The sequence below is a fragment of the Sciurus vulgaris genome (assembly GCF_902686455.1).
Source record: "Sciurus vulgaris genome assembly, chromosome: 3".
Lineage (NCBI taxonomy): Eukaryota > Metazoa > Chordata > Mammalia > Rodentia > Sciuridae > Sciurus > Sciurus vulgaris.
In genome coordinates, this window is record NC_136463.1 from 125,471,150 (window position 1) to 125,498,912 (window position 27,763).

The following is a 27,763-nucleotide window of genomic DNA, read 5'->3' on the forward strand; positions in this document are numbered from 1 at the left end:
ATACATCTTGGATTGTTTTCTAAATATAGACATTCTCCAACCTCAGTGGAAAGACCATCTTCTGAAAGCAGAGTGATAGCAAGTAATGTGCCCAGCAGGCAAATCGCAAAACAAATAGAGGGTGCACTCAGCACTTTTTCTTCTGCACAAAAGAACCCAAATAAGGCTCCTGGAAACATGGGTTGAGTAATCAAGTCTTTTTCCTGGATGTACAACAGCACAGCTTTGGGAGATAACTAATTCAGCTCATGTAATTGTACACCCGTCTAGAAGAGGAAAAGGAAGTACAAAAAGAGAGAAAAGGAGTGTGGGCCAAACTTTTAACCGCTTGCCCTCCTTCTGCACCTGCCATGACTTGCAAGCAGAATATCACCTCCCAGCTGGCCACTTGTCCTGAATTCTGAGACCCCAAGACACCCATTGCCCTTGGAATTAAAGAATTACAAATGGAATTTTTGCACCTGCAAATTAAAAAAAAAAAAAAAAAAAAAAAAAAAAAAAAAGGTAGTGAGAGAAGTTGGAAGAGATCCCTTGAAACATTTCTATCACCCTTGTCAGGCTGTGTTTACTGTCCCTAGTGAATGCTAACCAGACTTATGAGTGAGGACTCTTGAGAACCATTTAGCTTTCTCACTGAAATTAATTTTGGTTTGAACAGATTAACCATAAAGACATGCACCGGCTGCAGGTGTGCCAAAGCCAGCATTAGGAGAAAACCCAGCAAATTTTGTAGAGATGGTTAATGACTCCTGCAAAATTAATTTAAATTGAAATAGGATAAGAACATATGGAAATAATCAATCATTCTCCATTTTGAGTGAATATTATTTTAGCATTCATAGATTACTGATATAATTTTTTTCCTTTCCCTTAAGGGTTGGGATGTACTCACATACTAAGTCTTTTTACAAAAGAGAAGATTTTTTCCCCCCAGGAAAAAGGTGAAATGTGTTTCATAAATCTTTTTCCTTGTCTAATGCTGAAACATATATCTGAGGCTCCACAGACACTGATAAAAGCCCTTCCAGAAAACACAACTCCACTCTTAGGATAATTATGCTTTCCTAGTGTCTGGACACTGACTCTGGCTTCCATTTAGAATCAGATCTGGGTCTACTTATTATGCATGTCCACATTAACTGGATGATGGTTTATAGAATTTAAATGTGAAATGAGAAGAAAGCACAGAGACAATGGCAATAGAATGGAATTATAAAAGAAAAGTATTTTTCAAGTATTTGGAAGGAAATGGCTACATTAACAAAAATTCCACAACCACATGTTCACACTCTTGTCCTACCATTCTGTGTGCAAAGTCATCTCCAAAGTTCAGCTCTAATTTCTTTCCAGGTGAAAGAAATCATTTCAAGAAATGGGTTCCCTGGGCACGAATTCCACTAATGTAGTTTCTTCTTCTCCAGGACATTCTTCTAGTCATATTTACAGTATATTTACCTAAGTTATTAATATAGTGTTCCAAAAATATTACGATAACATTATTGATGTAAATCCTTTCACATCAACTACAGAGATTTACTATTTATTCATGCTTTATTTGAAAAATAAAGATTAAGGTTTCGCTACTTGGGAGGCTCAGGAAGGAGGACTGCAAGTTCGAGGCCAACCTGGGCAACTTAGATCCTTTCTCAAAATAAAATTTTAAAAGAGATGAGGATGTAGCTCAGTGGGAGGCACTGGATTCAATCCCCAGTACAGGGGGGAAAAAGTAGAAAATTTTATTTTGTAGTAGGTATTGCTACAAAGAAGAACAAAGATGATGATTCCCTGTATTCTCCCCCCAACCCCCCAGTACTGTGGATTGAACCCAGAGGCACTCTACCACCAATTTACATTACCAGTCATCTTTTCTTTCTTTAATTTTGAGTCAGGATCTTGCTAAATTATCAAGGTTGGCCTCAATTTGTAATCCTCTTCTCAGTCGCCCCAGCAGCTGGGATTATAGGACTGTGCCATGGTGTCCAACAATTCCCTGAATTCTTTCTTTCCTTTTTTTTTTTTTTTTTTTTTTGTGGGGAGAGATACTGGGAATTGAACCCAGAGGTATTTTACCATTGGGTTACATCCCCAGCCTTTTTCATTTTTTAAAATTAAGACAGGGTCTCACCAAGTTGCTTAGGGCCTCACTAAATTACTGAAGCTGGCCTTGAACTTGTGATTCTTCTGCCTCAGCCTCCTGAGTCACTGGGATTTCAGGCGTGAGCCATCACACCAGAATAATTCCCTGTATTTTTGAGGACCATAAAATGCATGGCTGAAATTGATACATTTGTGCAAAAATTATCTACTTTCCGCCTCTTTTCACTTTGAACTTTTTTCACATATATTTATTGGATCATTATTATGTGCCAGGCTTTAGGCTAAGATTGGGGATATAAATTTGGATACAAATAATTTAAAAAATCAAAACAACATTTCACAATCCTGGGGACAGTAGGAAAGAAGTCAGAAGACATCTATTTGTAGTGTTTGTATTTGTGCCAATGGAGGTGGAGCAGAGAACTGAAGGGGGAAAAAAAATCATTCCTATGTGGTTTGGGAAGAGATCCTAAGTTTTGAGGAGAGCAGGGAATACAGAGTGGTTAAGAGCTAATGACGGTCTACTCCAACTTTCCTTAGGCTAATGTTACAACTAATCCCTGTTCCCTGAACATTCATCATCTGCAGAGCAGGGGGCTGGTGGGGAGGATTAATTCCAGATTCCAGTGGTTTAGGGTTAATTGTACAAAATCCACAAAAGATCTCATCCAGAATTGCCTGTATAAATAATACAAAGAAACATGAGATATTCAGAAAAGTAAGTCTTCTAGAGAAAAGGAAAGCTGGTGGAGAATAAGGTAAAAGACAAAATCAGATAGGAGTGGCCAGGAGGAAAACATTCTTCTGGTCTTGCTGACTGGCCTGGCAGGTTCCATCTGCTTCACTAAACCCCAGCAGACTATGGGCATCTTCTGGTCATTCATATCTCTAAACCTCAGGCTGCTCAACCCAGAATTGGCCTTCATTAAGTGTTATTTAAATAGATTGTTTTTAAAAAAGTGAATCAAGTGAAAGAGAGGACAGAATAGAAATGAGTTAAACAGTTCTATACATAGGCATCCATACACACACACACACACACACACACACACACACACACAAAGTATATCCATACACACATACACACAAGTATATCCATACACACACACACACACACACACACACACACACACACACACAATGCATAGCTATATCCCATAGGTTTTAGAACATTGTGTCTTCATCACTTTCACGTCTCTCAAAGTACCTTCTGATTTTCCTTTTGATTTTTTTCTTTGACCCATTCAGTAGTTAGGAGCATGCTGTTTAACTTCCACATATTTGTGTTTCTCAGATTTTCAGTAGGGAAATGATAATGTTCAATTGCCTCAATTTGGGAGTCTTGGGATGGATGCTGATTGGAGAGGACAAGAAGGCACAGAGGAGAGAGTAAGCCCAGATTTTCTGATGACCTTTTCTCAGAATGAACCCATCCCTCTCAGCCTGCCTTCCAGCGCTCCACCCAGAGAGCACACATATACACAGCAAGTACATATTCTTCCCAATCATGGATGGTCTCAGACATGGAAAAAGTGTGACATGCCACAGAAGCAGGATTACAGGCAGGTGATAGAGTATTCTGGGTAGGAGGTTAGGTTCAAATTACCATTGTTTTTTATTTTTATTTTTTTTTGACTAGATGCTCTTTGTGGAAAGGTGCTTAATTTTTCTAAGTCTCAATTTCCTTGCTTGTAAAATGGGGCTAACAGTAGCACCTCTTCACGAGAACAACAATAATTCACACAAAACAGCACCATGGGAAGCTTTTAATAAATGTTAGCCAGTGTTGTTAGCACTTGGGGGCCTGGAGTCTTAAGTCTTTAATATACTGCTATAGGGCTGGTAATGCAGCTCAGTGATAGAGTGCCTGCCTGGCATGCATAAGGTCCTGGGTTCAATTCCCAGCCCTGAAAAACACAAACAAAAAATGCTCAGTCCTGATCCCTGGTTTTTTAATTAAAAAAAAAAAAAAAATTTTTTTTTCCCCTTCTTCCTGTGGGACTAGGGATTTGAACCCAGTCCTGACCCCTAATTTTTTTTTTTTTCACCTTCTTGTGGTACTGGGGATTTGAACCCAGGGCCTTGTGCTTGCAAGGCAAGCACTCTACCAACCAAGCTATATCCCTGGTTTTGAGTCCTGCCTCATTCCTATAATAACCTCTCCATGTCTTAGTGTCCTCATCTCCCAAAGGGGAGTCAGAGAGACTCACAAGTTATTGTGAGTAGATGAATTCATACAGGTAAAGTCCTTACAAGAGTCCCCCACCCATGCCAAGTAGGGACCTGTTCCTACACTGATGAAATTTAAATTCTTTTTAGCTTTAAAAAAAGACAAAAACCAATGAAGAGTCAACTAGGTAAAGCAGCTATAACTTATCAACAGATTAACACAGAAACAACAAATCAATGCTATGAAGGCAATAAAAAAGCTGAGAGAGAGAATGGGGAGATAAGCTAATTAAGATATTAGGTGGTCAGGAGAGTCTTTCCTGAAGAGGAAAGCTTTGAGCTGAAAGTTAGAGAAGAAAAGGATGAAAAGGATAAAAGGGGGAATATCTTAATCCCAACCTTGCCAAGAATCAAAGGAAAAATCTTCACAGCATAGGGAACAGCAGATGCAAACGGCCAGAAGTGCATTTCAAATTGAATTCCTAACCACATTGGCAATTTCAGAATTCCTTCACATGAATGTATCATATTTACATAGACATGATATAAACCAACATAACCTGATGAGACAGGAGACCCCAGCACATGCCAAATACCAATGCTAGAAGGTTGCTTGGCATTTAATTGAGCTGGCACATGTGCTACAGTGTTATACAATCTTATATAAGTGGACACTTGTAGACCTGAATTTTTCTAAAAGATTAATCAGATCTAAACATTCCTAATTTATTTCACATTTAAGATATTCAAATAAAAAATGAGAAGAGGCAAGAGGAACTCTTATTTTTAGGCTTGCACAAAGCCAGATTTACCTGGCAGCACAAGTTGATGCATGACTTGTTTCCATGTGTTAAACATTTTGATATATAACACATGTGGGTGTGCATGTTGTGTTTTAGTAGAGTGTTTTAAATAGTTAGAAATATACATATTTAAAACACAGGAAGAAGTATCTGTGGAAGCCCTAACATAATGTATCTCAGAATAGGTTAAAGAGCACTGTTGCAGAAAGGTTCCAGGTGAGAAAAAATGAACTTACCACTACTCTCCACTCACTCCCTAATGGTTCATTTCATTTCATTCATTCACTTACTCATTCATTCATTCACTCATTCATTCAACAAATGTCTTGAGCCCTGTGATCCTTACTCTTTGTTCCCTATTCCTGCTCTGCTCTATTCTCTACTCTTTTTGGCATTAATGTCCTGGGAAGAGGGAGGTGACCCCTAAGGGCTGCATATTCAAGACCCTGGCTTTCAGTTCCCTACAGCCAGTGGGAGCAAGTCAGATCAAAGGTGGTTTCTCTCCCTGCTTTGGTTCCATGGTTTGGCAGGGAGTGTCCTGGAGGGTGATTCTCTTCTAATGCACCTCCTGTGCTCACCAGCTCTAATAACATATTTTTAGTTTTTGGTACCAGGGACTGAACCCAGGGGCGCTTAACCACTGAGTCACATCTCCAGCCCTTTTTTTTTGTTTTGTTTTATCTTTTATTTTGACACAGGGTCCCACTAAGTTGCTAAGGGCAGCTTTGAACTTGGGATCCTCCTGCCTCAGCCTCACAAGCTGCTGAGATTACAGCGCCATTGCGCGTAACTACATTCACCTGCTCTGATAACATCATTTCCTCCTCTTCTTTCTAGGCTTGTGTTAACTGCTCCCCTGCTCTGCTAGTCTCTTGGCAGCTCTGCAACCTTTGTGGATTTCCTTAACCTTGCCCACATTTCTCTGTAAATTGTCTTTTTGTTCATTATACTTCAAATTCAAATGTTTTCCCACTAAGCCCCTAACTCAAACAAGCCTCTATGTTCTACAGTTGTGCTGCTCAATAAACATATAATGGGATTCACAAACATAATTTGAAACTTTTTAGTAGTCATATAAAAAAAATACAAAGAAACACATTCAAATGAATGGAGAGTGGAGTCCTGGGGATTGAACCCAGGGACACTTTACCACAGAGCTACATTCCCAGTACTTTTCGTATGGCTTATTAATAATTTTTATTCAACTCTGCACATCCGAAATATTATCATTTTAATGGTAGCCATTATAACAATTTTGAGGTATTTTACATTGTCTTATTCAGACTAGGTCATCAAAATTGGATAAGTATTTATATTTGCAACACATCTTAATTCAAAGAAGTCACATTTCAAGTGCTCAGTAGCCACACGAGCTAGTGGCTACCATGTTGAAGAGTGCAGTTCTAGATACTGTGTTAGGTCTGGAGGTGCAGATATGAAGAACTTTGTCCACACCATCATGGAGTAGATGGTCCAGTAAGGAAAGTGAACAAGCAAATCATTACAAAACAATACAGGAGATGCATAATTGGTGCCATGCGCAAGATGTTATGGGAATAGAACTTTCCTCCAGTGGAGTTTAGAGAGAGGATGTAATGGGAAACACTTGAGTGGATCCTGAAAGCTGAAGAATTCTTCCAAGAAAATAAGGGGCTGCAGAGGATAATGCAAGCAGATAAAACTATTCACCTTTCTACCTGCCCTAGCTATATCAGCTCTCTGAGCACACACTTGAGATGGACATCCTGCTCACCAACGGCCTCCCAGTGGTTCTGGTCTAGGTCTAGGTTTGGATGAACCTCTAAAGTCTTAGCACAGCTTTTGGGAGTAGAAGTTTTCAAAGAAGACTCAACTAGGAAATGAAGGGGAGGATGGTGGTAAAATACCTGTGTGAAGAGAATGCCTATAAACAGATATACCTGGATTCATTTTCCTAAAGTAACAAAACTCTGATCATTGATTGGCTTAGGTTCATAGGCACAAAGCCCAGTCTTATTTTTCTCCTCTAATCTGTTTTCTTTGCTATTCAATAAGCATTGCTGTTGGCTAGATATTAAAGCCCACTCTTCCTATTCTTTGATGACACTTTTCTATTGTTTTTTATCTTTTTCCCTGATATAAGCCCCATTTTTCTAGTGGTTCTGAGGACTTAAGGAGCAATATCAACATCCCTGTAGTCTCTCTCTCTCATATGAAAATCTTACTACTCTTCATCAAATATGTCTCTCTTTTCCCATTCAAAAATTGGACACCCTATAATATACCTCAAGAAGTTTTTATTGCTATCTGGAAGTTCTGCTGGTTCTCTGTGCTTTGAAGAGAGGATGTGACTTAAGTACCCCAAGACAAGGGATGGTCAATCTTTCCTGTCTCAACTTACCTTCTTAACAAACCTCATTAAATATTTTTGGAAGACTCACCTGAGTGATCTAAATTTTCCAAACTTCAGTTTTCTAATATAGAAGTACTTCACACATAAAATAATAACAAAATGGAGTGGCCCAGCTTTTGACCCCAGGGCTGCACATGAGGTGGCTCTGATCCTCCTTGGGAAATAAGTTCCCTGCAAATCTCTCTGAGTGACTCCATAGCACTTATTAGCTGGTGAGGATTTTTAAGGATACAACAAGCAGTAATGGGAGAGGAAAGGAGGATAACTATTCTTAGATGCTAGAAAAGTATGCACTTAATTCAGACAAACATTCTGGCGCCTTTCTGTATGAGCAGAATTCTGATTTCCAGGACGTTGGAGAACTGTGGCTAACTGTTTACATCCTTTGTCTGCAGCAGTCAGATGCTATATGCTGTAGCCTTATTTTTCTTGTCTCCTTCTTAAATCAACCGTAAATCATTTTCAATGCAGAGTTTTCCACAAAAATTCCCTGTGGTTTCTTTTAGTCTCTCACTCCAACTATCACATTGCGATTCCCATTGGCAGTAATGTCAGCATCTGTTCTCCATACCAGCACTATTTGCAAATACTTTGAGACCAAGTCCTTGATTACTACTCAAAAGTTCAACTTCTGTTTTCTTAGAGCCAAAACACATACTGTATTATCCAGTTTAAATAGTTTCTCATGTGGGCGGTGGACTTCATCAGTTCTTCCCATTACTCATATTATTATTATTTTTGTTGTTGCTGCTTTTAATTCCTTGCTTTCAATTCACTCATCATATAGATGATTAACTTTGGTCTTGAAGACTGCTAACTTTGCCATTCTGAGCTGTGTGTCATTCCCTCCCTAAGGACTCTTCCATCCAGATACTGTGGACTCTGAGAGGTTCTTTCACTCTGAGAGGCAATTTATTGGTACCACCTTTTCTTTTTTCTCCATGTAGTCTAAATAGCATTTATGGAAAAATAATGTTACTCTCAAAGCGAAATTCCTATGGGTTACACTTTCTTTCCTCTGAGTGGAAACAGCCATGGTTGTTTGTAGTATGTGTGTGTATAGTTTGGTGTTGGTTTGGGGTTTTTGTTTTTGTTTTTGTTTTTGTTTTTTGGTACCAGCACTGAACCAAGGGTGCTTAACCACTGAGCCACATCCCCAGTCTTTTTTTTTAATTTTACTTAGAGACAGTCTTGCTGAGTTGCTTAGGGCCTCACTAAGTTGCTGAGGTTGGTTTTGAACTAGTGTTCCTCCTGTCTCAGGCTCCTGAGTTGCTGGGATTAGAGGGATGCACCAGTGTGCCCGGCTGGTTTGGGTTTTGTAAGTGCGTGCATGTATGCAGTTTGATTTTTACCTTGGTTTTATGTATTTTTCTAAATGATTTCGTTGAACAGGTCTTCAGTGGGGTTGGGCCTGCCATTCTGAGCACTGTCAGGGAGTAACAGTTTAAAGAGCTGCCCTTTTTTGCATAGACACTATGCTCTGGGCTTATGAGAAAATACATACCCAACATGCTTGTGGGTACATGCCTGGATACACAGATGCAAAAATAATATAGAAATTAAAACAATACCCAGAGGAAGATTTTACCAAACCCAGCAGACCAAAAAAGGTCACATCTATATTGTATAAAGAGCTCTCTTAAAAGTTGATCAAAGGTATTTATGCATTTATATAAGTAGTAGAGGAAATCATAATTTGTAATAAAAATCATTAATATCCTAATGCTACTGTGAGTACTAACATTTAAAAAAATGTTCTCCATATATAAAGTACTATTCTACATAATTTATGTTGAGAAATTCATTTAATGCTTACAACACCTCTGTGAAATAGGAACTAATATCATCCTGTTTACAGATGAGAACAATGAGCTGTAGAGAGGTTAAGTGACTCACCCACAGTCAGATTAATGAAAAAGGATATAACCAGACAAGTCACATGAGATAAAATGCAATCTCAAATGGAAAAAAAAAAAAGTATGATTGCCAGTAATCAAAGAAATGTAAATGAAGACATTAAGTATCATTTCATAACACATCTTTGGGAAGGTTTAGTTACACTGTCACTCTCACGCATGGTGGTAACAAAGTCAATCAGTGTAAGCCTTCAGGAAAGCCATTTGTTAATACTTATAAATTATGGTAAAGAGCCTCCTTTAATTCAGTAATCACAATGTTAGAAATTTATGAGTAAAAAGTTATTTTAAAAAAAAAATAGCCCCTCAGTGGCTCAGGAGGATGAGGCAGGAGGATTCCAAGTTCAAGGCCAAGCTTCAGCAACTTAGGGAGACCCTAAGCATCTAAGCAAGACCCAGTCTTAAAATTTAAAAGAGGGCTGAGGATGTGGCTCAGTGGTTAAGTGCCCCTGGGTTCAATACCCAGTTTAAAAAAAAAAAAAAAAAGCACCGTAGAAATAAACAATTTGTTGCTGCATTCTTTATGTTATCAAATACAGGAAGTAATCTCAAGTTCCAAATATAGGAAATATGGAAATAAACATGATTCACTAATGAAATGGATGTATGGAAACTACAAGTGAAAATGGTAATTTAAGTCATATGAATAGATAATTATAAAATTTTACCTATTTTATGATTTCACACTATGTAAAATTATGTATATATATGTTCAATGACGAGAATGGAACACAAAATGAAAACACTTGAGATGTCAAATGGCATAATGCTAAGTCCATTCCCCTCATTATCTCTGTTTTTGTTGATTTCCATATGATGGCAAAATCAAGAGTTGGGAAAAAAAGAAGATACTGTTTCTGCCGTTTAGAAATCCATGATTTCCACTGAGAAGTCATAGAATTGTTGACTTTTAGAGCAGTAAGAGACTTTATCAGACTTTTAGTGCAACCTCCAAATTTTACAGATAAATACTCCGAGGCAGAAAAAGATTGACTTGCTCAATGACACGTATTTAATAGAAGCCAGACTTACAATTCCAAAAATGGCTCATGATCATTTAGGGTATATTTCCTGCAGAGAAATTAGATTGTTAGGACCCTATCTTGAAATATATCATGTTAATAAAAACTACTTTAGCCTAATTCTACTTTCTTTTATCTGCAATATCAAATGCCTCCTTTCCCCATCTGAAATAAACTTTATGCCAAAACAAGAGTCCTGTCTCATCTTGACTATGTAGAACACATCATGCATATTTTTGGCATTTCAAAAAATGTCAAAATATTTATAAAGAAGATGAATATTTCAATAACAATGGGAAGCTGTTAGTCATTTTCTAGTGACAGAAACAGCAGGAATTCAATTAAGACTTGATAAATCAATTAATTGAATTTTACCTTCAAACATTTTTTTAAAAAACATTTCTAATACCAAATGGCTAAAAAAATCTATTTAAACATCTTAGAACTAAATTCTAGGATAGAAATGAAGAATATGAGAAAATATATAAGTATTTTCACATCCTTGCAGAAAGACCCTTCTCTGCTCACCTGTGACCACAAAGAAAAACATGTCCCCAGGAAAAGTGAGACCCATGTGGCAGATGAGTCTCTATTATGAAAATCACTTTAGACTATGACAGATTCTGGCTGTGTTCTCCAGAAGGACAGATGAAAATGAAAAAACATGGGAAGAGGCTAAAGAAATTTTGGAAGTTGCAGATTGGTGAGAATACCAAAGTTGTTCTAAGTTTTCTTTTTTTGGAGCGGTTGGGTAACAAGGCCATAAGGCTGATTTCCAAGAACTAAGTAAAAGTATTATGTGCTTTTCCAATTGTAAGCACATAATGTCTTGGTAGATGGCTTTAGCATAGTGAGCCTCTGGGGACATCAACCAGACTGCACCAGCAGAGAAAGTGCTAGTGATGGCTGATCCCCCCAGTACTCTGCACCTCACCTTTGGCAGAGCAGCAAGCAGCACCAGCTTTGGGTCCTGCGACAGGAGCATGGCCATCTCACTGGGTGAGGCAGGAGGCTCTGAACACCCTGAATAGAGTTTAAGACAGTTGTGACACTCCAGGAACTCAGGAAATTGAAAAGAAAAAGAAAAAGAAGGAATAAAAGAGGAAGACTTCTACATGCAAGAACTACATGTAGTTTCACATTACTAGTTATATATTTAGGTTAAAACCTACTCAAATTTAATCATCTCACTCTGCTTTACAAAATTCTAAACCACTTCATACTCTATGGAATTCTCTGATATTTTCCTTTAAATTACAATTGAGTGGTTCTCAACCCTCACTAAACATCAAAATCTCTTAGAGAATAATAAAGATCAATGCCTGTGCCCCTCATCTTCAGAATCTGACAGGAGGATCCAGGAATCAGTGTTTTAAAAGCTTCCTAGCTACTTTTAATGACTAACCAAGGTAGAGATCCATTGTTTCAACAAAAGCAGTTAGAAGCTTTCTAAAATTCTAAATTTTGTGTGCACAGGAGTCACCTGGGGATCTTGTTAAAGTGCAGATCCTGACATGGTAGGTCCGGTTGGGGCCCGAGAGGTTGAACTGCTAACAACCTCTCCTGGTGATGCTGATGCCACAGTCTACAAACCATTTAACTGCTGAAAGGACTTTGAAAACTTAATACAGGTAGCAAATTCCAGAATACAGTGGGCAGAGTCGAGAACTTACAAAATAATATTTTTTAAAAACTCAAAAAGTACAAAACAGAAAAAAATACATGCTCTCTTTTAATATGACCAAGAATTTTAACTTGGTCACTGCTATGGTCTAGATGTTTGTGCAAACCCTCCACCAACAAATTCATATGCTGAAAATCCAATTCATTATGTTGAAAAAAAAATGGTTTTAGATGGGGTCTCACTAGGTTACTCAGACTGACCTTGAACTGGTGATCCTCCCAACTTAGCCTCCTGAATGGCTGGGATTACAGGTGTGCACCACTGTGCCCAGCTAGGACCAAGTTTTAGGCGATACAGGTGGAGATGACATTTGGGTTGAAATTGCAGTGAAACTGAAATAATGGGTAGAGGAGCATGGGCTCTGAAGGGAGATGCAAGACCAGAAAAGGGGAAGTGAGTACTTAGGTCAGAAGACAAGAGGCTGGAGAGAAAAATGGTGCCTAAAATGTCTCAATTGGGCCTTCAACAAATGCACCACAAATGCAGGGTTGTTCTCCTGTCATGTCCAGCCCTGAGGGCAGCCGGGACAAGTGTAACACACTGACTTCAGGCCCTCTCCACTTGCTTATCACCCAACCATGAGGAGTGGTGGAAGGACTGAAGTTTTCCAGGCTTGCTTGGTGAATGAGTATGATGATCCCAGAGCATACTTAGAGGTACAGGTTATGCGAAGGTGTTGGGATGATGTCTTCCAGGGTCATCCATCTTCTAGCATGTGTTGGAATTTTCCACCTTTTTAAGACTGGGTAATATTCCATTGTACTACATGCTACATTTTGTTTATCCATTTGTCTGTGGAAAGTCACCTGGGTTGCTTCCACCTTTGGGCTATTATGACTAATGCTGTTATGACCTTGGGTGTACAAATCTCTCTTCAGGTTCCTGCCTTCAATTCTTTGGAATATATATACAGAAGTTGAACTCATGGATTATATGGTTACTCTATTTTTGATGTTTTGAGGAAGCACCATACCACTTTCCCTAGTTGTACTATTTTACATCCCCAGCAACAGTGAACAAAAGTTCCAATTTTTCAGATTAGACAAAGGGAAGGGAGGGGGGATAGGAATAGGAAGGGCTGTAGAATGAATTGGACATAACTTTCCTATGTTCCTATATGAATATACAACCAGTGTAATCCACATAATGTACAAACACAAGAATGAGAAGTTATACTCCATGTAAGTATAATATGTCAAACTACATTCTACTGTCATGTATATCTAAAAAGAACACTTTTTTTTAAAGTTCCGATTTTTCTATATGCTGGCCAATACTTGTTATTTTATCTTTCTCTCTTTAGTGTTAGGGATCTAACCCAGGGCTTTGTGCATGAGAAGCAAGAGCTCTACCACTGAGCTATACCTCAGTCCTATTTTCTCTTTTTTAATAATATTCATTATAATGGGTATGAGGTGGTATCCCATTATGGGTTTGGTTCCATTTCCCTAATAATCAATGATATTAAACATTTTTTTCATACATCATTGGCCATTTATATATATTTTAGAGAAATGTCTATTCAAGTCTTGCTCATTTTAAAATCAGGATGTTCTATTGTTGAGTTATAACAGTTCTTTATATTCTAGATGCTAAGCCCTTATCACATATGATTTGCAAATATCTTCTCCCACTGTTTCCTTTTACTATGTTGATTCAAGCCTTCTCTGCTGATTGTGTCCTCTAATGCACAGGTTTTAATTTTGATGTAATCAGACTTACCTAGTATTTGTTTTGTTACCTGCGCTTATGATGTTCATATCTGTTAAATCACTGCCAATCCCAATGTCATAAGCTTTTCTCCTATGTTTTCTCCTAAGAGTTATAAAGTTTCAGGTTTCAAATTTACATTTTTGATCCATTTTGATTGAATCATTGTATCTGATATAAAAGAATCGAACTTCACTTTTTTGCATGTGGATGTCCAGTTTTTCAAACACTCTTGATTGAAAAGACTGTCCTTTCCCCATTGAATGGTTTTGTCACCCTTAACAAAAACCATTTGACTACAGTTGCAAAGGTTTGTTTCTGGACTCCACAAGGGTTAGCTTTTGAATTTATGTGAGGATAAGGTGACAATAATGGTAGCAGGTGAATCAGTTCCATATTTGGATAATCATCTCAGGTGAATGGGACATAGGGTAGGTGAGGTTTTGTAGCAAATTTTCATCTATTTGTGGGGGGCATCTTGCAGATCTCTTGAAAGTGGTCCGATTTCATCTCAGCTGTGACCAGTTGGATGGATTGTGGTGATGCTGAATGGTGCTGCAAGGTACTGTAAGTGGAGGCCCTGAACATTGGGGCAGGAGGTGATGTACATGGAGTTATAGGCAAATTATTAAAAGTGTACTTGAGTGCAAAAGAGTAGGTAATATAGAGCTTTCTCTTGAGGACCTTTACATATGCATTGGCTTTTTTTGAGTAGCATATGACCAGATTTCTTCTTGGAAGGCCTTGAAAGGGTCTCAAAAATAAGGATACAAACTGATAAAATGGGGTTGGCCACACTATGGTGGTCATAGGCTGGTGCTTGCTGGACCCAAACATTTAACTAGGAGGTGTGCACCATATCTCAGATAAATGGACATCCATCCTGAATTGTAGGTCTTTTAGAGCAGGACAAAGGCATATTCATTTCACTATCATCGTGTCAAAGAATAGTTTCTGGATCCTTAGAAAGCAGAGTGAAGCAGGAGGCATCACAATATCAGACATTAAACTACACTACAGAGCAATAGTAACAAAAACAGCATGGCACTGGTACCAAAACAGACATGTAGGTCAATGTACAAAATAGAAGACACAGAGAAACCCACATAAATGCGGTTATCTCATACTAGACAATGTTGCCAAAAACATTCACTGGAGAACAGGTAGCCTATTCAATATATGGTACTGGAAAAATTGGAAATCCACATGTAACCAAATGAAATTAAACCCCTATCTCACCCTGCATGAAACTCAACTAAACAGATCAAAGACTAGAGACCCTATGCCTAATAGAAGAAAAATTAGGCCCAAATCTTCACCTTATAGGCTTTAGGATCTGACTTCCTTAACAAGACTCCTAAAGTGCAAGAAGTAAAATCAAGAATCAATAAATGGGGCTGGGGATATAGCTCAGTTGGTAGAGTGCTTGCCTTGCATGCACAAGGCCTTGGGTTCAATCCCAGTACCACAAAAAAAAAAAAAAAAAAAAAAAAAAGTTAAAAATAAATAAAAAGAATAAGTGGAACAGATTCAAATTAAAAAGCTTCTTAGCAAAAGAAACAATTATGTGAAGAGAGAGTAAGTAAAATGGGAGAAAATCTTTACCACATGCACCTCAGATAGAGCATTAAAAAATTCAAACTTAACACCAGAAACAAATAACCCAATCTATAAATGGGCCAAGGAACTGAACAGACATGTCACAGAAGAAGAAATACAATCATTCAACAAATGTATGGAAAAAATGTTCATCATCTCTAGCAATTAAGAGAAATGCAAATCAAAACTACTCTAAGATTTCATCAGAATGGCAATTATCAAGAATACAAGTAACAATAAATGTTGGCAAGGATGGGGCAAAAAGGTACACTAATGCATTGCTGGTAGGACTGCAGCTTGCTGCAACCACTATGGAAAGCGGTATGGATATTCCTCAGAAAATCTGGAATGGAACCACCATTTGATCCAGCTATCCCATTCCTCGGTTTATACCCAAAGGACTTAAAATCAGTATATTACAGTGATGCAGCCACACCAAAATTTATAGTAGCTTAATTCATGATAGCTAAATTATGGAACAAACCTAGATACCCTTCAACAGATGAACAGATAAAAAAAATGTGGTATATACATATATGTATATATAAACATATACATATATGTATAAACATATATGTATATATGTTAAAGAGGAATGAAATTATGGCATTTGCTGGTAAATGGATGGAGCTGGAGAATATCATGCTAAGTGAAATAAGCCAATCCCAAAAAACTAAAAGTCAAATGTTTTGTCTGATATGTGGATGCTAATTCACAACAGGGAGCAGAATAGTGTTACTTTAGGTAGATGAGAGTGAAAGGAGAGAAGGGGGGAAAGGGGTAAGAAGGATAATAGAATGAATCGGACATTATGATCTCATGTACATATATAACCATATAACTGTTAGTATTCTACATCATGTATAACCAGAAGAATGAGAAATTATACTCCATTATATATGATGTATCAAAGAGCATTCTACTGTCATGTATAATTAAAACAAATTTAAAAAATTTTAAAAAAGAACAGCTGCTGGTACCTAGTAGATGCTTAAAATGTCCATTGACTTGAACTGAACATAACACAAGGAGACTGAAATGACTTTCTGAAATAAGAAAATTCAACTTTTCACAATAACTGTTTCTTACGGCTAAACTATTTATACTGTAGGAAGAATCTATTTACCTTTCTTTACTCAAAAGAGATAAAGTCTTAATCACCATCTGTATTAGTCAGTGTTTACCAGAGAGACAGAACCAATACTATACTAGACAGGCAGACAGAGAGACAGATACACACACACACACTCACCCTCCCCCACCCAATACACAAGGATTTATTAGGGGGATCAGGTGTTCCAGTATTAGGAGGGAGAACTTGCTTTTTCTCTGCCTTTTTGTGCTATTGGGCCCTCTGGAAACACTGTCATAGACACACAAAGAAATAAAGTTTTCCCAGCTATCTATGTGTCCCTTAATCCAGTCAAGTTGAAACCTGAAATGAAACATCATACCATCCTTTATAAAAACAAAAATTCTACTAACAGTAAGAATTATCAGTTATTAAACACCAAGCATCTCCAGGATCATGCCTAGCACTTGTGCATAATATTTAAGCCTTGCTACAGCCTTCAAGAAAGTATTATTTTTATTTTATTGTTAAGGACATTGTGGCTTAGAGATATTAGATTTCTTGCTTAACGTATACATCAGCAGTAGTAAAGACAGGATTTGTATCCAAAATGGGTCCTGCACTTCCTTTCTGAGAAAATCTTTCTACCTGTTTCTACTTGAGCTCCGTCCTTCTCATCTTCCAGCATGCTTTCCTTTTAGGGTAAACAAACACATTTTCTTCAGCCTTTAATCACAGCCCTTAAAAGCAAACTATTAATAATCCTTTGTGTCTGGCCTTTCCCCAAGTTCTCCATGTTCCTTGAGTTTGGTACCAACCCAGCATTTAAAATATTGTTCAGTTACACACACACACACACACACACACACACACACACACACACACACACTGACTATGACAAAATGAAACCATCTCCCTTTCCATTTTGAGTCAGCATAGAAACTATTTTGCACATTCTCATATTCACAAAATGTCAAAAAATTTAAAAAGTGGAATAAAAGGAACAATAGCTATTGGCTAAGTGCCAGGTGGTAAGGTACAGTTTTGTGTACTTAATGACCATTGTGTGAAAAAAGACATTAGGGAACAGCAACTTCACATTTGGATCTAACATTTTCTAGGTGTAAGAGCCCAGGTCCTGGCACTGTAGATCCTGAGGTGAAAAGAGATAACTTCTCAGGAGGCCAAGCAGGACAAGTACCATGATATAACAGATTTTTAGTCTAAACCTTGTGGTTTAGAGAAAATCAGTTCAAACTATGAGTGGGTTCTGGTCAGTGAACTCTTTTCTTATCAGTATGTGACTTGATAAGGGCAGAAATTGAGTAATTTTGTATTTGTTAAATCTAATAAAGATCTCAGGTTTGTATTTTGTCTGTCTTTACTTTTTCCTGTTTATCCCTTTATTCCCCAAACCTAAAACAGAGCCTGACACTCTGCTGATACTCACTGACCGAGTGGATGGTAATAAGGTGGTGAGATTATTGGGGAGGGCAGAGACCAAGAATCAAAATGGTAGGAACTAGAGTACATCTTTGTTTTTAATTTTACTTTCTAGTAATTCACTTTTACTGTGCTTTACAATAAGTATTGGTCTATGAGGCTGGAAATTAAGAAAATGAAACGAAAAGCAACAGCTGTCCTTCAACTCAGATCATTTGAGAAACACTGATGTAGAGCCAGCTATTCATTTAGTGGAGTGGAAATGGTGCAAGGTAGAGTTGCTAGACGTCCTGGCCATTTATTTAGCAGCCTAGTAAAGATTTAAGTGTAGTAGAGTTCCCAGAATGAGTCACTGGTTGTAACTTCGGAACTTCATTTTGTTTGCAGTTCCCAGTATTCTAATCAAGCACTGTGTCGGCGCACACCCTGCAGATCCCATCCATCACTAAGGCAAATGTTTATAGGCTGGATGAGCTGCCGCAGGCTTGTAGATAAACACTGAAGAAAGTGACAGTGGATCTCTCTGAGCAGACTCTTCAGCAAGTGACAAAGGGACAAAGTGAAGTCCACTCTGCACTGCTCTAGTCTCAGTGAATGTGGGATATGCTTTACTCAGCACTTAATAAAAGGTTTAGGCAATTCCCATGCCTGCTGTTTCTTGCCATGTGAAGGGGCAGCAACTGATCCAGGACTCCTGATCTCTGTGTCTTTCCTTATTCCCAGGAGGGCTGGAGTGACTTACACAGTAAGTCAATATGGAAGATGAATTTAGCCCTTCTTCACTCCCAGTGGAGGAAAGTGCTCTAATGGGCTTCATACAAGTCCTGTGGCTTTCTGGTGTGGGTCCTGACTCCGGGGGTTCAGTATGAGGAAGGCAATTGTTTCAACACACCCTAAGGCTTTTTTTTCCCCCCCAGTATCAGTGTCATTAGTAATTGAGCTGCATATTAATCGTCATCTGTTGACATATTATTAGTCTCTCTTCTTGGCTTAAAATATGGGTAGGGAACAGAGTATTGGGGGGGGGGTTCTCTCAAATCTCACCAGATCATAGTGATTCCACATAGTGGTCTTGTCTAGTGGGCTATTTTGGTCTGTATTCTTCACTTGCCCTCTATTTCCTACGAGAGACAAACAATTTTAAATCACTTGATGACTCTATCATACCTGATACCTAATCTGTTTCCTTCTGCAGAGTAGGATCCAGAGTTTCCTCCTTCACTCTGGGGAAGAGGGTGATCTGGCTAGGTCAAAGAGTCCTTCTTCCCACATTTCCCTGAGTATATTTCCCCTAAAGTTGTGCCCCCATCTTTCCAGGTTTATGGAGGATCAATAAACTCATGTGATATGTCATGATGGAAAACAAACACAAAAATCCTAAGGGTTCTGGAATCAAAATAAGAATCAGAGATCAGAGTTTGCTTTTCTGAAAGGTAACAAGAACAAAATGCTTTACTAGCCATTTCTCTGGCAGAACTATAGTCCAGGCATGCAGGAAAGAACTCATGGCCTGTTCAGCCTTCCTGTTTTCATGGCTCAGTTAGGGCTCTCTTTTTGGCTTTTTCTGAGCTCAGCATTTAAGCATACAGTCCAGTTTGCTGAGATTTAATTACAAATCACTCTTGCTACAGTCTTCCCCAACCTTGCATTTCTCTTTGGGTCACTGGAACAGTATTTGGCTAATTGGCCTGCGAACATTGCCTATTCTAAGGCCAGAGTGCCACTTGCTTCTGTTTCTACTCTTAGTGGTGATGACCATACCTGACCGTGCTTCAGAAGAATGAATGGCCAACCCCGGATTCCTTGTCACTCTACTGATATGATATGCTTCCTCATGTGGACCTTGTCTATGCCAAGACCTTTAACGTTGTACCTTTTTGAACATGGTATTTTATTTGCCATATTACTGTACATTATAGATTAAGCCCTTCAGAAAGATAATACTTATACCTGATACAGTTAATAGTTCTGATTTGTTAGTGCTTCTATCTTCAACTTATCATTTGACTTTCCTAGAACAAACATTTTTAAAAATGTATATTTTATAACTTTATTTTTGTATGTGGTGCTGAGGATCAAATCCAGTGCCTCACATGTGCTAGGCAAGTGCTCTGCCACTGAGCTACAACCCCAGCCCCAAGACCAGATATTTTTTAAGGTTAGAAAAGCATTAATGTATAAAAGTATAGGCTCCAGTCTGTTTCTTTGGAAAGTTACTGACCTTGTAACAAACTATGAATAAATTCCCCAAAGTAGGATGAACTAAGAGTAATTTATATTCATATGTAAGCGTAATTATAGTATACAGTTGCATAACTAGAATAAAACAATTGTAAATGCACCAGAGAGAGGGAAGCACAGAAGACTTTAGAAACTTACATGAGGGGGCTGGGGATGTAGCTCAGTGTAGAGTACTTACCTAGCATGCTCAAGGCGCTGGGTTCATCCCCAGCATGATCTGTCCCCGCAAAAAGACAATACCCCCTAACCCTTATGTAAAGCACAAAATTGCTGAACCATGTAGGAGCTAAGGCTTCATTAACTCCACAGCCTTGGAGGCCTAGAATGTGAGGTAGCCTAAGCCAGATGGCTCCAGTATTGCAGTGCCTCCCATACCGGGCCAGGCAATTGGCAATGGAATTGGAGTAGAGGTAAACCCTGCATGTGTTGTGCAGTACGTCACATAGGTGAAAAGCAGCAAAGAGGTAGTTCTTTATTTTTGAGAATTTCCTTGTGTATGTGATCAGTGCCTGCATGTACTTGGAAGAGAAACAATGCTACTAAAATGTCTTTTTCATGTTATGTACATGTATGAATGTCACAATGAAACCCACCATTCTGTATAATTATTAATGTACCAAAAAAAAAAAATTTCTTGTAAAAAGTCAAAATTATGGCCTGGAGGTATATAGTTTAGTGGTAGAGTGCTTGCCTAGTATGCATGAGGCATTGGGTTTGACAAACAAAAATCAAAGCTATACTCCATAAATATGCACTATTACTATTTTACTGTGTCTATTAGAAATAAACATATGTAAATAGACTTTTTTTTTTTAAGTCAAATCTAATGACTATACATTAAAGCTTTGAGGAATGGGAGGAAAATCTATGGAAAACCTCAGCTTGCTTACCCAGGGAATCAGCAGAACTTAATTTCCCTTTCAGCACAGGGTTGCTGGGCACCCAGCTCCCTTCTCTCTGGATAGCAAACAAATCCCCAAGTTGCTGCTGAGCCACACTTGAAAGGCCAGTCAGGAAATGAGCAGCACTCCCGAATGGGAAAGCCTAAATCAATGTTTTTTCTAAAGTAAATAAAAGATCTGCAAAAGTATTTCCTTGCACTATTTGGCAAGAGAAAGAAGCACCTGGAGAGTGAGTTAGGAAGGCAAAGCACATAAGAAATGGAGTAAAACAAGGATGGTTATAATGAAGCTTTGTCTCACTAATCTCCAGAGCCCCAGTGTTCTAATAGGAAACAAAGCTGCAAATGCAGAGACACTCACAGAGACTGGTTGATTACGAATATATTCATGGAAAGGATGAGTAGATAAATACTTTTCTGGATCCTGAATTTTATCTTTCATTTGGATTCTTTTGAAAGAAAGAATCCAAATCATCTTCTGGAAAGTGAAGATGGAATATGTATTAAAATAAATGAGGGTTGTGAAGGAAGAAATACTAGCAATGAGAAAAGCAATTATCCTTGGAGGCAGAAATTTCCTTCTTGCTTCAGTGCTGCATGTGATGCTGGCAATTTCAGCCATTTTCTTTCAGGTGATTTTTAGTTCCAAATGCTGCTTGGAAGCCACTTGGCTGACCTGAGGGAGCTGGGCACAGCTAAGAGATATGGAGAGGGATTGTTCTGTTCAGCAGGACAGCCCCAGGAGGAAGATAGGCTACCCTTGGGAGGCAGGAACTGAGAGAAATGAGGCAGCAGTTGCATGATGTTGCTTGTGCTATGCACATAGCATTAAAAAATTAAGTTAAAAAAAAAAAAACCTGCTAATGCTATTGACTCAACAATGGTTCATCACTAATTTGAAAAAAAAAATTTTTTTTTTAGTTGTAGATGAACACAGTACCTCTATTTTATTTATTTATTTTTATGTGGTGCTGAGAGCGAATCCAGTGCAACACATATGAGTGATCTACTGCTGAGCTACAACCTGGCTCATCGCTTATTTTAGGAAGGACATTGCTTTTTTCCAATGAAAGGTGACTGCCCTTCCTCAATGTTTTTGGGGAAAACAACAGATTTGATTAAGATTAACTGAGGAAAAATTAATTTCTGCAATGAATTAGGAAGTGTCACAAAAAGGTACAATGGGTGGAAAACACTGCCAGAGAAGGTTGAGCTGGGAGGCTCACCTGAGCTCTCTAGTTCAAGACTAACCTGGGCAACCACAGGGACCCTGTCTCAAAAAAAAAAAAAAAAAAAAAAAAAAAAAAAAGGACTGCAGAGAACTTTTATAAGCGTAACAAAATTCCTACCTTCCTTGACCAAATCTCATCAGCCCAAGTAGGAGTGATGATGCTTAAAGCTTTTTAGGAAGCAATCGATGGCTTATTTTATTTGGCAGGTAACATCTGATAGAAAATCATTCTTTTTTTCCTGGGGTTCCATGCTCAACTTAGTGTATACCTGCTGGAGAAAATCAAAGTTAAAGACACAGATCACTGGGATGCCAAAGACACAGCTACCTGGACACTCTTTGTGACTGCTTGAAGTCAATGTGCTCCTAGAGTATCGATTTTTTCCTCCTCTTTATGAAATGTTAACATGTATTTATTCATTCACCTGCCTCTGGCTGTTCCTTACTAAAGGTTAAGTGGTTGTGAAACCACAGGCACTGGAGAATCAAAGGCTGTTGTTTTAAGCTCCTAGCCAAGTAGTTGTGCCTTGTAGCTTGCCTTCCATGAGCTCTAGCAGCAGCTGAGGGTGGGCTGTCTTTGACCATCTGGAGTTTTTAATGTGTTCCATCCATCTCATGCCAACCTGATGTGCTAAGTTAGGGTCACTGTGCTCTGAGACCCTTTGAGATGATGATGCTCAAGGGAGCTGTGTTCTGTGGCCTCCTGGGCCCTCCTGCAGGTGCACTTGCTTTTTCGGTTTGATGCTATTTTTCTTACTCTCTGTAGGCATTTACCGCAGAACTATTATTACTTGCTTGTTACTGCATGTTGCTGATTCATACTCATAGGAAAAATTAATTTTGTCTTCAACACCTCTTCCCTGTCATTTAAGGCATATGTTAATGAAAGACAGATTTTGGCATCAACTCTCCTTTATAGCTCTGAGACCACAATACAGATTCATTATAAATGAAGATACAACTGTTATTTTACTTCTATTTATATTTATAACTACACCAAAGCCATCTTGCAGGTACCTTTGTGCCTCTCAAATCCCAGACCATATTCCAAGAAATGCTCAACATTTCATGCTTGAATTGGCATTAATGTAGCATTAATGTACATACAATGTTTTAAATAAAGATGTTTTTACTCATGTTTTATTATTGACACCTCCTGATTTCACATATTTTAGATTACGACAGGGCTGAATCCCTTTGAAGACATTTTAAGGGCTTTTCCTCCCCTTACAGCACAGAATGGTTTTTTCCTTTAAGTGAGGAGCATGCAAGTGATGAGTGCTCTGTTAGGAGGGATGCCAAGCACAAGGCTGAAGCCTGAAGGGGGTGGGGCACCAGCAGAATCGAGCATATGCAGAATGCTGAAAAGAACTGATTGAAAGCTTTTTGCTTTGTCATTCCTCTCTGTTCCTTTCCTTTCCAATTTTAACTGTGGACAAGGGCAGCCTACTTATTTCCTAGAATGACTGGATCTAGAATGAGCTGTAACCTTGAAGGTTGTCTCACCCCAACTCCTGCCCATTGCTGCAGCTCTTCACTTGATTCAGGAGCTCTCTTCTCCAGCACCTTTCCCAGAGCACTTGTGCCCATCAATTAAAAGCACAGCGATGAAGTGGAGGTTTTGAAATCAGATAGTTCTGAGTCCACATTCTGGCTTTGACACTGAATAACCTGATATCTCAGCAAGTTACCTAACACCTCAAAGCCCCAGTCTCATCTGTTAAATGGTTGTAATAAAAGTTAATTCATAAGAGTTTGAGGATTAAATGAAGGACCGTATACAGTGTCTACAAAATTAGCACTCAGAGCTAAATGGAGAGTAGCTAAGTGGTTCAATAGGAACGAGGATCCACTATGCCTGACTCCCAGGCACACTTTTTCCACAGCATGATACTGTTTCTCTCACACAATGTCTCATAAAACCTTTGAAAAAGTATCTGTTGAGTACTGAGTGTGCTGCCTTGTAGATTGTAAATGCTGTTATTACTAACAATACCTCACATACATTCAGTGCTCTAGAATTTAAAGTGTGCTTTCACAAGTGGGAAAATACCCAGGACAACATGTAGTCTACTGGTGACTAATAGAGGCAGGAAGGAGGAACAGGGGCTTTGAAAGGGGTCGATTAGCGATGCAAATGTGAAGTCATCTGCACTTGTGAGGAGCATAATAAACATTAGAACCAATTAGAAGTAACAATGCGAGATATATTCAGGCTTCAGAACTTTGATGAGATGGAAAACAACAGGAATACTCCACATGGAGTTTTAGGGCAAGGATTTAACTTACCTGAATCTAGATAGTTTAGATGGCTTTAAGTTTTGCCCACAGGAGGGCAGCTCTTTGCACTTAGGGAAATTTCTACATACAAACTGGAGTACTGCAATGATTTAGAATTACATAATGGTAGAAACCCGAATGCCTTCACAATTTGGAGACAAAGCATATGGAACCGAAACAAGCAAAGCAAATAAGTTCTCAGAAGTCAATGTTAACTGGGTGTTTCAATGTAGACAAATGTGACATATTGAATAGCAAAACTTGCAATAATAGAAACTGTTATCTTGACTTTCTCACAACCTTCTCAAGCAGTTTTTCATGTGAGAATTTTTACATTTGGACAATGCTCAAAAGTGAATTTTTAGAAACAGAAATGGAGGGTACATTTTAGATATATTTCATTGTTGCTGCGCTATCAGAAGATAAATACACCATTTTCTGCTCAAAAGAAAATGGTCTTCCCTCAGAAGATGATTTTTAAATATTAGACTGTGCCTAAACCAACTGGTCCCAGCTTTATGGATGTGAGGGGGAAATTAGAATTTCATGTAGTTATCAAATATTTTAAGCTAATACCCAGGCAGATACATTTTAAACACTTTATGAATTTTCCATATCTATAGGCAAAATTCCAAATAGGCCTTGCCCTTTTCTTTTTCTGCTCAAATCTGAAATTTTGCCTGGCAGCAAACCCTGAGGAGGAGGTTGATGCAGGTAGTTTAGGAGAGAAAAAGACTGAGTGGACAAGCAGGAGACACTGGGGAAAGGCCTGCTGTGCAGCCATGTGGAATAGGAGGTCTATGCTGGACAAAGCCCAAAACAGCCCAGTTTGTGTCTCACAGTCCAAATTTGGTTGATGTATTTTTGAAGCTTCTAAAGGTTAACTCACATGCTGTAATACATTATAGAAAGACACGAAGCTGAATTTTACTGTGCCAGTCAAGAGGCTGGCTTGAATCTGCTATTTAGAATTGAGAGAGACAGTACAATTTACATGTGTGAGAATGTGAGAATAATTTTACCTTCTGTTGTTTTTAAAACCACCTTGGGCCATGATTTTTAAATGGAGACACAAGAAGATCTGCTGGGGTTCCCATAGCAACATTAACTTATCTAAACTGCCCTTGTGTATGTAATACTTTCCTGACTAGTTTGGCTTTTAAATGTATACTTTAATTATAAAATACAACTGAGTTAAGAGTCTCAAGCAAATTTTTACTTTTATATTTACTGATGTATGCACATTTAAACAGAAATCTTGATAACTATACTTCTAAGGACTTTCCACCAAGTCAAGTTTATGCAAAAACCTTTCTGTGGTCTTCTTTGCCACTGATCCCTGATCTCACTTCATTCCACTTTATAGACAACTCTTCGACAAATCTCTCAAACACATTTATAAAACAGTATGACACGGATGAACAGAAACCAACTTCAGATGGCTCCAGATGAAACTAGAAGTCAACACTCTGATATTCTATGCTGTTTCTGAGCTGACTCTCTCTTGTTCATTTTCTCTCCACTATTCCTCATCAACAACATTCCACACCAACAGACTTGTCTTATTCTGAGGACAGAAAGTCAAGGACTAGTCTGAGGCCTACCTCCTCCCAGGAGTCTAACTTTTTAAAAAACCTATGACAACTATTACCTCCACCATGAGATGTGTTGATGGTGACCTACCAACATCCCTTCTCCTCTTTTTGATAACAGGGTCTTGATTTTCCTTTGATGAACTTTCTTCCCCTAATACATTCTGGTGGCAAATCAAGCTGCCCTGCCCTAGTCTGTCAACAGATGAACCCATGACCTAAGCTGGACCAATTATATTCCTCCAGAAAAATGAATCTCAAACAATTTGAAAAGGAAAAAACAGATGGAACTGAATTATTCCAACAGTGGTCCTTTCAAGAAATTGCCCATTTCTTCCAAATTCTGGGACTCACAAAGTTCACTAGCTAATAAGTTCTCCATGTGAGAATTTGTTCAAATGTTATCTTATATCATGATTTAGAGGCTCAGGATATGCACCTTTTGCTTTGCCAGCTAGATTCTACTTATGCTCACTGAAGACAGGGCTGGATCTTTATTGATTATATTATTTTACATAATTCAACACAACATAAAATACTCAGTAAATATTATGTAATGAAAGACCAATCTTAGAAACTCCATTTTTACAAAGTGATGTTTGCAAGCCAATGTGTGTCCTTTTTGAGGCAATGGAGTAAATAAATTTTTAACTGCTACAAGAATTTTCTTGGGTATGACTATTGTCTTAAAGAGAGTTTACAACAACTTGTACATCTAAAAATAGCCTAAAAGTAATGTTAGCTTGGCCACACTTCCCCAATTTTAGGAAAGAAAGAGAAACTAAAATTGCATTTCAGACATTCGTTTTCGAATAAAAAAAAACAAAAACCCAAACCAAACCAAACAAATAAAAGCTTTGGGGTGGGGAACAAAAATCAAAAATAATATACCTTGATCTTGGATTTGTAGCTTTCTCTAGAATCGTGGCATGCTAAGAGATGACAATGGAGGAGGGCTGAACTGTTTGGGAAAAATGCTTTACTAAGCCTAATGTACAAATAGGGAAAATGATCTTTCTACTTAAGTAAATGGCAGGTTATAGTTTCTCAAAATTATCTGATTTATTTTAGTAATTTAATTGAATACTTTTAAAACTCAGGGAAAAAGCAAAATTGTTAGATGTAATAAACCCAAACAAACTTGTGGTATCAAGTTTTGAAAACACAGAAAATGATACATTCTTCCAGATCACTTAAATGTGCTTCAAATGCACAAAGAGCTCAACCATGTCTTTTGGGAAATGAAAGATTTGCAGGAGCCTTTGAATAGTGTATTCCTCTGGCTTTGTACTTCATCACAGCACATCGTTCAGTCATGGGAAAGGAGTGAAAATACCAATTTGGAGTTATTCTGAGTTGGGTGCAATGGTTTCTGGAATTTTCCTTGAACCCACACACGGTACATTTTCACTTGTTTTTTCCTATTAACTTGTAAGCGACGATCAACCAGATTTTGCTTTTCATCTAACCCGGCCTTGCAGAACAAACGGTGGACTTCCCCTATGAGACAAAAATGGCAAAGATATGACATATGACTGAGGAGGGGGAGATAATGAACAATGGAACATTAATGGAATGACTGACCATTCAAATTTCATTTATACCAAGAAA

The 27,763-nt window shown here is 38.2% G+C and overlaps 1 protein-coding gene across 3 annotated transcripts in view; it reads right to left on the reverse strand.

Moving 5' to 3' along the window:
- Positions 1-22,525: 22,525 nt before the first annotated feature.
- Positions 22,526-27,763, reverse strand: part of METTL8 (methyltransferase 8, tRNA N3-cytidine) — a 99,340-nt gene continuing 94,102 nt past the window's right edge. The window contains exon 9 of one of the 3 annotated variants that reach the window (XM_079135057.1): positions 22,526-27,652. In XM_079135057.1, the coding sequence (XP_078991183.1) occupies positions 27,462-27,652 (191 nt within the window). In that variant the 3' untranslated portion in view covers positions 22,526-27,461. The remainder of the gene's footprint in view (positions 27,653-27,763) is intronic. The other 2 variants (XM_079135056.1, XR_013763000.1) reach the window with 2 other exon arrangements.